At 39.9% G+C, this 14070-nt stretch overlaps 1 protein-coding gene across 2 annotated transcripts in view; it reads left to right on the forward strand.

The window, feature by feature from the left end:
• CRTAC1 (cartilage acidic protein 1) overlaps positions 1-14070 on the forward strand; it is a 2772383-nt gene that overhangs the window by 545242 nt on the left and 2213071 nt on the right. For both annotated transcript variants that reach the window (XM_044056906.1, XM_044056905.1), the window contains exon 3: positions 8079-8275. In XM_044056906.1, the coding sequence (XP_043912841.1) occupies positions 8079-8275 (197 nt within the window). The remainder of the gene's footprint in view (positions 1-8078; positions 8276-14070) is intronic.

Below are 14070 nucleotides of genomic sequence, written 5' to 3' on the forward strand. Positions count from 1 at the left end.
GTCATGCGCATTAGTACCCTGACGTACTGACGTCAGTCTAATGCGCCCTGACCGACGTCAGCCATATACTCTGGTATTCGGGCTGACTGGACAGCGGACTACCCCAATAGTTAGGACTGCAGCAATGTGGATCCTCGAACATCTACATTTATGGTAGGTACAAAACTGTACTTTTCCTAGCCAGTCATCCAGTTTTCTCGTAGAGTGCTAGAGAGGTACTCTGCTCAACATAGACAGAGTCTATCCCACAGACAGGTGAGTCTTTGGGACACGTATATCCCACCAACAAGTTCTATTAATGTCACAGATCAGGTTAAGACCTTGTGTGCGAGTTGCATGAGTGGAGTTTGTCTTACAGATATGCAGCAACTCCAAGGCTGCAACTGAAATGGCTGTGTATACCAGACACAGGTCACTGAGTAGAGGGGGACAGGGCCTTTAGCCTATCTGTATAGGATAGGTGTTTGAGACCCGGGATTTTCCTGGTCAGGAACCTCTGTGGTCTCTCCAACTGCTGCATGTGCTTGGCAAGGTACATGCCAAAGGGGGCATTGTATTCTATAATGGGTCTGATAAGGGAGGAGTATGGCCTCCTTTTTCCTAGATGAAATACCATTATTTATGAAGTGGACCATGTAGAAAGCCTTCCGTACAGCAGAGGCAACATGGTGGTCAAAGGTCGGGTTGCTATCAACCTGGGTGCCCAAGTCCCTCACAACTGCTTGCATACTTAGTACGTTGTTGTTAATGTCATAATTAGTGGGGATGACACTTTCCCCAAAGGGAATAGGATGCATTAATTGGCATTTAGTTTGAGGCCATGTTTCTGGCACTAGTCATTAGTTTGGGTAAGGCCCTCTTGGAGGATATTCACATCACTAGGGGAATTTAAGACTGCGCCCAGCTTGCTGTCATCTGCAAACGTGGTCAGCCACAGACCACTATAGATATAGATTTTTTAGCAGCAGCTTCATTAATTTTGTTTTAATTTAGTTATTTAAATAACCATTTATTTTCTAAATTGTAGCTTTTGCATTTATACCAATATATCTGTGTTAATTTTCATTAACTCGAAATTGTATATTTAATAAAATACAGTATCCTGTCCGGCAACTGCTTGAATTGCATTGGTAATACAATACCTTTTTATTTTGTAGAGGTCTGTATAAGATCCCCTGTCTGTTTCAAAATTACACTCGGACCAGTGATTGCACAAACATGAAACGGTAAAAATGTTTGGTTTAAATGGCAAAGGCAGGCAAGACATGTAAACATAGACTAAAACTGATTTTTGTCTTTAAAATTTATTAACTGATGAATCCAGTCAGCATTTTGAATGAAACCCATACCTGCTTCTCTGTCAATGTTTTAGTTTAATGTTCTGTTTGGTTTTGTAATAAAAACACCATTATTTGCAAAGATGTCAACCAAGACATCCACATCCCACCCCCTATTAGGGAAACCTCCGTAAAAAATTTCATCGAAGCCAACTTCACGCTTCTTAAGACAGAAGTGGCAAACATCACGACACCCATGTTGATGGACAATAGAGGTATGACTGCTAAATCCTATACAAATGCACTTTATAAGCACTTCGCACGAGTGTATGGATTGTGCAATCCCTAACAGAACCAAGATGCTATCCTCCAGAAAAAGGAAGCCAATCTGGTGGTCCCCTGCCATAAACAAGCTCTACAACAGAAAGAAACTGTTGCAAAAAAAGAGTAAAATCCCATGATTAGAGGAACTCCGTGGTCAGCTTCCGTAAGAAACTGAGATCCCTCATAAAATCCTCCAAAGCTAGTTATGAAAACAAAATTGCCACTGATTCTAAAGACAACCACAAAGCATTCTATAGCTATGTCAAGAATCTCAATGGCAACACTCAGATCTGCTCTGAGTTGCAGCACAATGGCACTAAATATACAGAACCAACTGATATTGCCAAGATCCTGGCAAATAGGTTCAGTGCTAACTTTACCCCTCTCTCGCCCCCTAAAGGGCCCATCTCTATAACTGAAGAATGCAAAGTTCCTGTAATCATGGCTGTACAGGTAAAAAGCACATACTCCAATGCCAAGAACACAGCATTCATGGGACCTGACTACATCCCAGGCTGTGTTCTACACGAACTACAGAGCAAACACGCACCCCACCTAAGCTCCGTGTTCAATCATAGCCTCACCTCAGGCTTTGTGCCCACTGAATGGTGCACAACAATGGTTATCCCACTCCACAAAGGGGGAGCCACCATGGACCCTGGGAACTACCGCCCCATCAGCCTGACAAGCCTGGCAAGGCTATGGAATGTATCATCATGGAACTTGTAAACAATGACATTGGTAGTCTCCAAACTCTGGACCCTACCCAGTTCTGCTTTGTAAAAGGCAAATCATGTCTCCTAAGCCCGATAAGACTTTTTTGAAGCAGTCTCCAAAGCTGTAGATGAGGGTAAGGTGGTTCACACAGCCTATCTAGATCTCGCCAAGGCTTTCGACACCATCCCCCACTCTGGAATTATAGATAAACTCACTAAACTAGGTATAAATCCCTATATCACAAGATGGGTTGCCAACTGGCTCACTGACAAAACCCACACTGTGAAAGTAGCAGACTCCAAATCCAACTTCAGACCAGTGACAAGTGAAGTACCACAGGGTTCAGTCCTGGGTCTTCTCTTGTTTAGTATCTACTTCTCTGAAGTCCAGGCTAACACAGAAGGTCTTTGGGTAACCATGTTCACCGATGACTGCAAACTATGAGCCATAATCAAAACTCTGAACGATGTGGACATCCTACAAAAGGGCCTCACTGAGACAGATGCCAGGTGTCAAAGCCATGGTCTCGAGCTCAATGCCAAAAAGTGCATTGTCATCCCTTTTGGTAAAAAAAAACTGTACCCATGAACTACCCCACATAGGCGGTAGTCTACTTAACACCCGAAAGTGTGATGAGACCTTGGGACACAGGTGGACAGTAGACTCTCCTTTGATTACATCGCCACAGCAGTCAGGAAATCCTTCTGCATGGCACACCTCATCACAAAAGGTTTCTCATCTAGGAAAAAAAGTTCATTGTTCCACTCTACTCATCACTCATTAGACCCATTATAGAGTACAACGCCCTTTTTGGTATGTACCTCACAAGACCTCTACAACAACTGGAAAGGCCACAGAAATACCTCACAGAGAGGATTACTGGCCTCAAACAGATGTCCTATGCAGACTGTCTCAAAAAACTCCAGCTTTACCCTGTCGCATATCGCCTACTCAGAGGCAATCTCTGCCTAACATACAAAGCTATGTTAAACCCAGATCTGTTGGACATGCTCCACTTAAAGAAATCCCAATCCCTCCGAGCTACATACTTTAGGGACCTAAACCTTGTCACCACAATAAACAGAACATGCTGGAGGGATAGATTCCTGTCCCAGAAACTTCCCATACTCTGGAACAAACTACCTATCTATATCAAAGAAATCTCATTAGCACTCCAACAACAATCTTGATTGGATGGGAGATAGGAAATTCACCCCAGGGATCACTTCTGTGGCTCTGCTTGACAGGGGCACAGGAAAATAATTTTCTTGGGTGGCAAAAGCCAGGGTACCATTTGGCTAGGCTTATATAGGGCCTAGGGCCAATTGCCTAGTACCTACCTATGTGCACACACATGGAGGGAAAGTAGATGATGTTATACTTTATTTATTGGCAGTCTAGGAGAAGGAGAACAAGAATTCTGTCATTTAGGTTTTTCCCTTAACCTTTTTGCACATTGATGCTCTGAAATACTATGTAACGTAACTCTTGTTGACGTCATCTTTGTAGAAAAATGCTTTGTGACTTTAATTTTGCTGTTGAGTTTAGTATGCCTGAACATGATGTGCCATTTTTTTATATTTTTATCTATTTAGTCCCTGCTAAGGATGAGAGGAAATGCCTTGAATGGTACCTTTGTCTAGCTTAATATTTCAGGCACATAGAATAATCCATTCTTTGTTAATTATATTTTATTTTGCTATCTACATTATTCTTTATTGTGGTAAGTATTTGCTTTTTCAGTTAACCCACGTGATTCAGTCCTGCACACTCGCAGCTAACTTTTTTTTCTGGTAATCATTTCATCTCTGTATCACAAAGCATTGCTGTCTGGCATCTGCCTGCAGAGTATTAGGTTTTGTTGCTTTGCATATGTTAGAGAGTCAGTACAGTAGCAACAAAATATTTCAGCATCTTCATTGACCAAAAGTGTTTTGCATTGCACTCTTGTAGTTTTATAAGTATTACTGTGATATCTGACAAGTTCACAAAATCAGACCGGTACTGCACTATACCTAAGAAATGAAATAAGAATTGTCATAAGGCCTTTACATCCTTGCAATTCCTTTTATTTATCAGTATCTGATTTCAGCAATTCTGCATATAAAATACAATCTATGTATGTTGGAAAAACTTCCACAAATTTGAAAGTTGATCCTATTATGCTCCAGACATTTAGACCCCGGTCTGTCTATGAGCCTTACTTGATAACTATCAAGTTTCAGTTTACATATTAACTTCCTGTCTGATAGCACTACGACCTATCAAGTTTCAGTTTACATATCAACTTCCTGTCTGATAGCACTACGACCTATCAAGTTTCAATTTGCATATCAACTTCCTGTTCGGTAGCACTAGAGACTAGAATATCAGCAGTTATGATTAGTCCTTCAACTATAGTTTCTCCTACTCTATGTACCATACCTCTCACCCTCTTAGAGCAAGAAATCTTGACAAAGCCATAAATAAAAGTGGGAGGCCCAAATATAGGGACAGTTTTTAAATGTGGCAATTACAAACTTAGAACGTTAGTAGAATAACAGGTTTTACATTAGTATGAATTTTCTGAGGGACATGAAGTCTGAAACTCAAATGTCTTGTCATGATTTTCAAACTTCAGTCTTTAATGATTTACCAATTTTATGAAAAATGGACCAAAAATCTGAGGACAAGATCTGGACGTTCTGTGAAAGTCTGTACAGTTGAGAGGTATGTATGTAACATTTCTGTTGCTGATGAGATTCCAAATGGTATTCTCAGAACCCTGTATTTAAGGATTATTAAAGGCACGCATTTTTGAATGTGTATATCCTTAGTTACAGTCTAGTCAAACCCTCTGTTAGTATCACAAACAGATAAAACTTTCAAATGTGGTGCAGTAGATACCACTTCCTCAGTTGTTTCATATGGATAATGCTCCTTTTTGATCTTGTTATTGAGGTTTGGAAAATGTATGCATAGCCTTAATGTCTTCATAGTAGCCACTATGCTATTCACTTAATCTGCCATTCTGTCTGTCTCACTATAATGCTCCTAGATTTTAAGCATGTTGATTCCTCTTTTTACCTCTGAGTGCAACTGGTACTCTAAATGGATTGTGAATAATTTGTATTTCATCAGGAGAAACTCTTCTATAATATTCACATTTCAGGCAAATTAAGCCTTTATACCACTTATTTGTGCAGATGTTATGTAACTCTGTAGGGCATATTCAGCACTCTGTGATGCATGTCTATGAACTCACAGTGAAGTACTGATCACAGACACATTTATCACTTTGATGCATCATCATCTTAGGTTCACAGAAAGTTTCTATTCATGCAGTCTAGGAGACTATTAAGGAACCCATTCCAGATTCCCAACTGCCCCAGAGCACTGTCTGGTTAAGCAACTTTATCAGTAGATAAGTGAAGGCTGAAGGAATCCAACCCTGTACCACAGGATGTATTTTATTAACAACTCATAACCTCAGTCCTATGCACTAACAGCCAGAACTGCCAGAAGATGATTCTTTTGTGCACAGTAACATTCAATATGTGCATTAGATTCATACAGGATGTATTTTATTAACAACTCATAACCTCAGTCATATGCACTAACAGTGCATTGGATTCATCAACCGAATGTTCATATTATACCACTCATATATTTATGGCAAATACTTCAACTTTTGTCTGTAAACGACTCCGTGTTCTGACGTACTACATCTGATAGAAAAGTAGTATTATAATGAGTGTTTTAACTTTAAGCTGTCTCTGTTAAATCTTGCAGAAGGTTATAAGTCATTCTGTATTTGTACTCTTTTCTTGACCATGTTAAGTGTTTCACAAGCATTTCTTCAAGCACGTTTGGTAGCTTTAATGAGCCTTGGAAGGATATCCTTTAGAATACCAACGTTTTTTTTAACATTTACATTCTTTATGTAGGACGAATTTTCTGAGGGTTTCATTTTATGACCCAGACATTAAAAAAAAAAGAATGCTCACTTGAACATTTTAATATTTCAGTTTGGTGCATTTAAAGTAAAATTTATGTAACTGATCAATATTCTGAAACTTGTTAGAGTCCCAAAATACTGAAAATGAATGAAGATGTAGACTCGTATTAGAGTCAAAGATTGTTGTTTCTTGGAATATTCCCTTTTCTCTGATGTATAGTGATTCCAGAGTTGATATATCTATATCTATATCTATATATATATATATATATATATATATATATATATATATATATATATATATGTTCAGGGCATGCAGAGGAATTTGCTTCCCATGTGGGGTTGTGCAGGGGTCTTTCTTCCTTGTTAAAATTCATGTTTAAAAGAAAAACAATGTTTGATGCTCTCTATACTCCAGTATTTCTGAACCTTTTTTTTTTCATAACTCCAAAGCTTGTACTTTTAAGTTGCATATCCATTGTACTCTGTACCTGAATCTGGCATATACGCACACTGCTGTTAAGCAGAAGTTCTTTTTTCGAGCAACAGTCATTTTTCTATCAATAGTGTCCTGAAATGAATTCAGTTTTCCTCCACATCTCACATACACTCTCCTACTATAACTTATGCTATATATTTCTCTCCAGAGTTCACTCCAGGTGCTTCGTGATATAAAACCATGCTGTTCCATCTTACAAAAGCACAGTGTGTCATTGCTATAGTATCACACCTGTGTATGTGTGTGTGTGTGTATATATATATATATATATATATATATATATATATACATATATATAAAATGGTGAATTTGATCCACATGATTTGGCAAAGTCTTTCACATATACCAATTTAAACACATCCCCCATTAGTGTGTATAGGAATTTAGGAAGGATGTGTAATGTTGCTAGATGGAAGAGGTCCATATGAGGAAGACCGACACCAAAGAAAATTTGAATGTTGGGGATCATAAGGCCAATGATTCTCATAACACTCTGGTGTAAGTGGTACAACAGACAAACTGTTAAAGTGATTGAAAGCGCTAAAAAACAACTCGACTGGCTTATTTTGGTGTACTGGAGCTCGTCTTTTCAAGTTTCGTATGTGCAAAAAGTTCCTTGGTTTTGGTAACAAACTGTATTCATATGCTTTAAACACAGGATACACACCTATCATGGACATGTTAACACTTGACATAATGAATTAGGTGCCATGGCTTGTAGAGTCCTTCAGGACTGTATGTAGAATATTCGATGCATGTTGTCTATCACAGCTAAACAGGCTTGAAAAATGAATTTATTCAAACATATGTGCCGTAGGTAAGCAACAGTTACTAGAGCAGACAATGGCTGTCCAAACATGTAGCTGCAGTGACTTCCATCTTACCACTACTGAGCAAGCTTGCTTATGCATTAAATAAATGTAGATTGCTTGATGATATGATATTAAGCCACTGCAACTAAGAGTTCAGATCTGGTTCATACTTACTAGATGGATCACATTTAAATCCTTTGTTATATACCGTGATGCAGAATTGATCTGTGTGTATAACTGCTTTGTCTTTTGTGGAATGTGTAACAGGTATCCCAGTAAAGATACTTAACTTCCATCACCTTATCAGGGCCTGTCAAAGGGTAAGTATTTATGGTAATGGTGAGGCTAGACAAATGGGTTACTAAGTGTTATTTTCTTTTCAGTGAAAAAAGCGTACAGCCTGACTCCGAGGATCGTAACTCAGGATATGTATGATGACATGACCATCTCATTTCAGTGTCTGTCAGGTTACTATACTTCCTAAGGTGGTTTTGTTCTCTATCCTTCTTCAGGTATAATGGACCTAACTTGGTGCTGAAATATGACAGAGAACAAAGAAGGTTATACAACATTGCAACCGACGATAGACGGTCTCCTTATTATGCTCTGCGCGATCGTCAAGGGAATGCAATTGGAGTCACGGCTTGTGACATTGATGGTGATGGCTTGGAAGAGATCTATTTCCTCAATACAAACAATGCATTTTCAGGTATAGTCCTTCACTCTTAAATTCTCCTGAGTAAGTTCAGATTTCCTTCCTCAGGTTAACCACACTGCTACTTTATTTTTGCTTGATTCTCAGAGTTGAGCTAAAAACTAGTAACGAGAGACGAGATTTAGTCACTGATTATAACTTGGTAAACCACCAGAGATGCAATTTTGGTATACATTACATGAGCTAACCTTTCAGCTAACACTTCCTCCCACACTACTCTATGCAAACAATGCTACATGTGTCTGTACACACACTTTACATGAATATGTAAATATGGTTACAGTTCACTATATCAAATCCTGTAATATCAAAAAAGTGAACTGTTGTGTGCTCTCTCCAAAAGTGTGAGCTATGAAATGCCAGAAATGTAAATATTGGAAACCTCAGCTTTCTGTGTAGTGTGCAGGGTTTGCTTGCGTGCAGGTAAATGGGGTTGATATCTCATGATGAAGCTTCTAGATCCGCCAAAAGTTAAAGCATTCAGGTAGGCCTTGTGTACATTTGTTTTAGTTAGGGTTAGAGAATGGACTTGGCAAAAGGATACATTTAATATTGTGTGTTGTGTCTGGGTCATGTGTCTATCAGTCGTTTCCCCAACAGTACCCCCATATCTGTATATGGGTGTATTAGGTACTGTCAAGCTAAGATTGGCACTCTTACAGCACTAGGTTCCTGCACATGTCCCAAGGCCAGTCCTCAGAACATGCACAAATTAAAATATTAAAACAGTATTTTTGCAGGGGCAAGCCCTCCTTGCACCCTCTCCCCATACTGGGGCTGCACCTTCACTCCTCCTGCTACTTAATTATTCCAGCTTCAAGACTGCACAATCCCAAAGGAACGTGCATGTTCACCAACCCCTAGGATTGTCTGTTCTCACAAAACCGTGGAATATCTGTTCTGTCAACTAAAGTGTATAGACAAAGGAATGGTCGATTTTAAGGTAAAATCAACCACTCCTACAATAAACCATGTATATAAATCATCACACACACACAGTAACAGAGGTGCCCCTGTACAGATAACACATGTAAAAGACATGAGCAGATACTGGTCAAGTACTTTATGTGTTGGAGATGATTTAAGATTTTTATCAGCCCTTCAACATCTTGATTTTCCTATGCATACAGGTTTTAAAGAACACTGAAGGATTTTTCCTTTAGGACTAAAATCTTCTATCCCTAAGTCTATGTAAGGACCAACAAGATCTGTCCATCAAGTATACACCTAGATTGTATTAATGTAACTAAAATTAGAAAGAACTCAGGAAAAAAAAAATACAATTATACTGAGATGAAGTGTTATGACCCAGATGATCCAATATTAACTACCAAATTATGACCTGAAGAAAGAGGCAAGGGAAAAGTGAAGTGTGACCACATGATTCCAGTTTATCCATCCTTATTGGGGTTGGAGACGTGGCCTGATGCATTACTATACTAGTCACCAGCAAATGCAGGGAATGATATAGAAATAAGAATCCGATTAGCTTTCTTATGAGAGGGTAGTGCTTGTGTCTCATAGCTGGATGTTCGCTTATGTGTGTAAATGTTCGTACGTGTCATGCTGGTTTTGGACATCTTTTTCAGCAGTATACACATCAGCACCGTCGGTAGGGGGGATTAGATCATTACAAAATCACCCGCGGTCAGGAGAGAGGAAAAGAAAACCTTTTTCAAAGCCAACTTCATGCTTAAGATAGAAGTAGCAAGCTTCATGACACCCATACAGACGGAAAATAGAGGTACGACTGTTGAATCCTATACAAATGCACTGTATAAGCACATGAGTGCATGGATTGTGCCATCCTCAACAGAACCAAGATGCTATCCTCCAAAAAAAGGAAGTCAATCTGGTGGTCATCTGCCATAAACAAACTGTACAACAGATAGAAGAAGCTGTTGCAAAAAAGAGTAAAATCCCCTGATTTCGGGAACTCCCTGGTCAGCCTTGGTAAGAAGCTGAGATCCCTCATAAAATCCTCCAAAGCTAGTTACTAAAATAAAATTGGCACCGATTCTAAAGACAACCAGAAAGCCTTCTACAGCTATGTCAAGAATCTGAGTGGTGATGCTCAGATCTGCTCTGAGCTACAGCACAATGGCACTAGATATACAGAACCAGTTGATATTGCTTACATCCTGGCAGATAGATTCAGTGCAAACTTCACCCCCCAAAGGGTCCATCACTATACCGGAAGAATGCAAAGCCCCTGTAATCACAGCTGCACAAGTAAAGACTGCACTCTCCAAAGCCATGAACACAGCATCCATGGGACCTGACAACATCCCAGGCTGCGTTTTGCATGAACTACAGAACGAACTGGCACCCCACCCAAGTACCATATTCAGTCATAGCCTCACTTCAGGCTTTGTGTCTACTGAATGGTGCACAGTGATGGTTATGCCACTCCACAAAGGGGATGCCACCATGGACCTCGGGAACTACCGCCCCGCTAACCTGATGAGCCTAGCCTGCAAGGTCATGGAACGCATCATCTTGGAGTTTACAAACAACAAAATAGGTAACCTCCAAACACTGGACCCCACTCAGTTTGGGTTTGTAAAAGGTAGGTTATGTTTCCTAAACCTGATTGACTTCTTTAAAGCAGTCACCAGAGCCATGGATGAGGGTAAGGCGGTGCACATAGCCAATCTTGACCTTGCCAAGGCTTTTGACACCATCCCCCACTCTGGAATTATAGATAAACTCACTAGACTGGGCATAAATCCCTATGTCACAAGATGGGTTGCCAACTGGCTCACTGACAGAACCCACACAGTGAAAGTAGCTGACTCCAAATCCAACTTCAGACCAGTGACAAGTGGAGTACCACAGGGCTCAGTCCTGGGTCCTCTCCTGTTTGGCATATACTTCTCAGAAGTCCAGGATAATACAGCAGGTCTTTGGCTAATGACGTTCACATATGACTGCAAACTAGGTGCCATAATATAATGGCCTAATGTGGACATTCTACAAAGGAGCCTCACTGAGACTGATGCTTCATGTCAGTCATGGCCTCAAGCTCAATGCCAAGAAGTGTGTTGTCATCCCCTTTGGGAAAAACACCATACACCTGAATTACCTCATAGGTAGTACACTACTAAACACCAAAAGTGTGATATGAGACTTTGGGACACAGGTGGACAGTAGTCTATCCTTAGATAATCATATTGCCACAGTTCACCTACAGAAAAAGGTCATTGTTCCTCTCTACTCATCCCTCATCAGACCCATTATAGAGTATAATGCCCCATTTGGCATGTACCTCACAAGACATCTACAACAACTAGAAAGGCCACTGAAATATCTCACTAAGAGGGTTACTGGCCTCAAACAGATGCCATACGCAGACCGTCTCAAAAATCTCCAGCTCTACTCCGTCACTTATATTCTACTCAGAGGCAACTTCTGCCTAATATACAAAGCCATGTCAAACCCAGATCTGTTGGACATACTACACTTAAAGAAACCCCAATCCCTCCAAGCCACACACTCCAGGGACCTAAACCTTGCCACCACAATAAACAGAACATGCTGGAGGGATAGATTCCTGCCCCAGAGATTTCCCATATTCTGGAACAGACTACCCATTCATGTCAAGCAAAGCTCCTCTTTAGCCGTCTAATAAAAATCTCAATAACTGGATGGGAAATAGGAAATTTGCCCCTGGGATAACTTCTGTGGCTCTGCTAGACAGGGGTGCAAGAAAATAGCTTTCTTGGGTGGCGAAAACGAGGGCCGGTAGCCTAGTACCTACCAATGAACCTAAATATATTGCATCCAGAAGGGAAGCGCAAAAGTGTTAGATGTACAACAGAGAAAGGGAAGATGAGGGAAGTGAGGAAGAGAAGCAAATGTCAGTGGATAATTAACAAAAAAAAAGAGCAGGAGAGCAGCTTAAACAAGATGAACACAAGTGGAAAAAGACAAAGCTTCAGCAATGATGCATAGAGAAAATGCCTCAACTCGTTCCCTCCAATACAGCTCCTTTGAGTGTGTACCTTTGACTCCTAGTGGGTGTGGCTTGAGGCTTTAAAAAATGAAGTTAATCACCTTACAGTTCAAATAAATATTCATTGACAGAGGTCAAATATCAATACAGTTGTGGTTGCCATCATGCATGCTTAAAGACAAAAATATTTTGATACCTTGTTTGGTGGTTTTGGTATTAATTATTCAAATATGATAAGGTAATATTTGACGCCTAGAGGATGCAGTAGGAGGTAACTGCAGAGACACCTGGAGGAGCACTCTGCTGTAGTTAGGAGAATTAAGTACGAAGATGGGACTAGCAGATTAAGAAGGACTTTAGCAAAGATGACAAGTGAAGAGGACCAGACTTTGTGTCTCTCTCTAGTTATTTATTTTTCTATTTAATTGTTTCATAGAATACTGTGATTTCTCTCTCTCTCTCTGTGGGGGCTATTGTTTTTCACTTCATTGATATTCAGTGTTAAACTCTTAGCCTAGAGGGTTTCTCTGTATTTATAAGTGTTAGTCATATATCTTTGAATTTATTACTGCTCAATATCCGAGTTGTTTGGCTTCAGCTACATACCTACAATCAACTGCATTACTAGTCAAGTTAAGTATAAACTTGCAATGTTAAGGATTGAACTGCATTTAATTTTTCTGTCTATGTAATTTTCATTGAATATTGTGGTCTGTCTCTCTCTAGTTATTTTTCTATTTAATTGTTTCATAGAATACTGTAGTCTCTCTCTGTCTCAGCAGTTAGTTTCCCGACCACCTTCCCTGTTCTTGTTTTGGTATTAATCTTAGTGGCTTTGGAATTGCCCGCCCCTCCTGTAAATTTGTGTTTAAACACTCCTCCTGGCTGTGTCTTACTTGCTCACTCAACTGAGTACAGTGAGATCATATTTTGACTTCACATACTCCTAACATTCCCATCTGTTCAGCTCTATCCCAGTCTAAGTGTTACTAGCTCATTCTACCTAATACAGAGAGAACATTTGTGAAGGACAAGCCACTTAGGTCTTTAATTTTGAATTATCTTCTATTTCTCCTTCCTCCCTTTCCACTTTACAAAAAAAAAAAAAAAAATTCTAAGCATATTTCCCATCTTACCTGTAATTAGTCTAGTCCTGAAACAGATTTGCTATAACCAGGACTGTTTGTAAGCTTCTGAGCCCCCAAAGCCTTTCTGTGTTTGAGGGAAGCCTTCTAGCTTATCAGTGGGAGTGGTAAGCACTAGGTAGCCTATCTACCACAAAAGTGGTTTCTGGCCCAGAAATTGTAGTTTATTGGCTGTTTGGGCAGTTTTTCCATCTTTCAAATTTCTGGTTTAAAAGCCCACATTTGCACTTGATTCCCACCTTTACTGTAACTAGTCTAGTCCAGATACAGATTTGCTGTATCCAGGACTGTTTGTAAGCTTCTGAGCCCCCAAAGCCTTTCTGTGTTGGAGGGAAGCCTTTTAGCTTATCAGTGGGAGTGGTAAGCACTAGGTAGCCTAGCTACTACAAGATCCAGGTACAAATTCTTAGTTTTAGCACTTAAATTTGCTTATTGTGCTTAGCACTTGTTCAGAACTTGTTATCACTAAATAAGCTACAAATTACTACAGCACTCAGCCTTCCTCTTTACCTAGAGGAAAAGAGTTTTTGTACTCACTTTCCTCACTTGCCTAGAGGGAAGTTTTTTTATTCAGGCATGTCCAAGGGTCAGCTCCCAGTGTTCTCTCTTGTCTGCCTGAAGAATCTGAGCATCTTGGGGCAATGTAGCAATTGCCTCATGTACACAGACAACCCTAAACCACCCGTGAG

The sequence above is a fragment of the Protopterus annectens genome, chromosome 14.part0 (assembly GCF_019279795.1).
Source record: "Protopterus annectens isolate FY-2018-M chromosome 14.part0, PAN1.0, whole genome shotgun sequence".
NCBI lineage: Eukaryota > Metazoa > Chordata > Ceratodontiformes > Protopteridae > Protopterus > Protopterus annectens.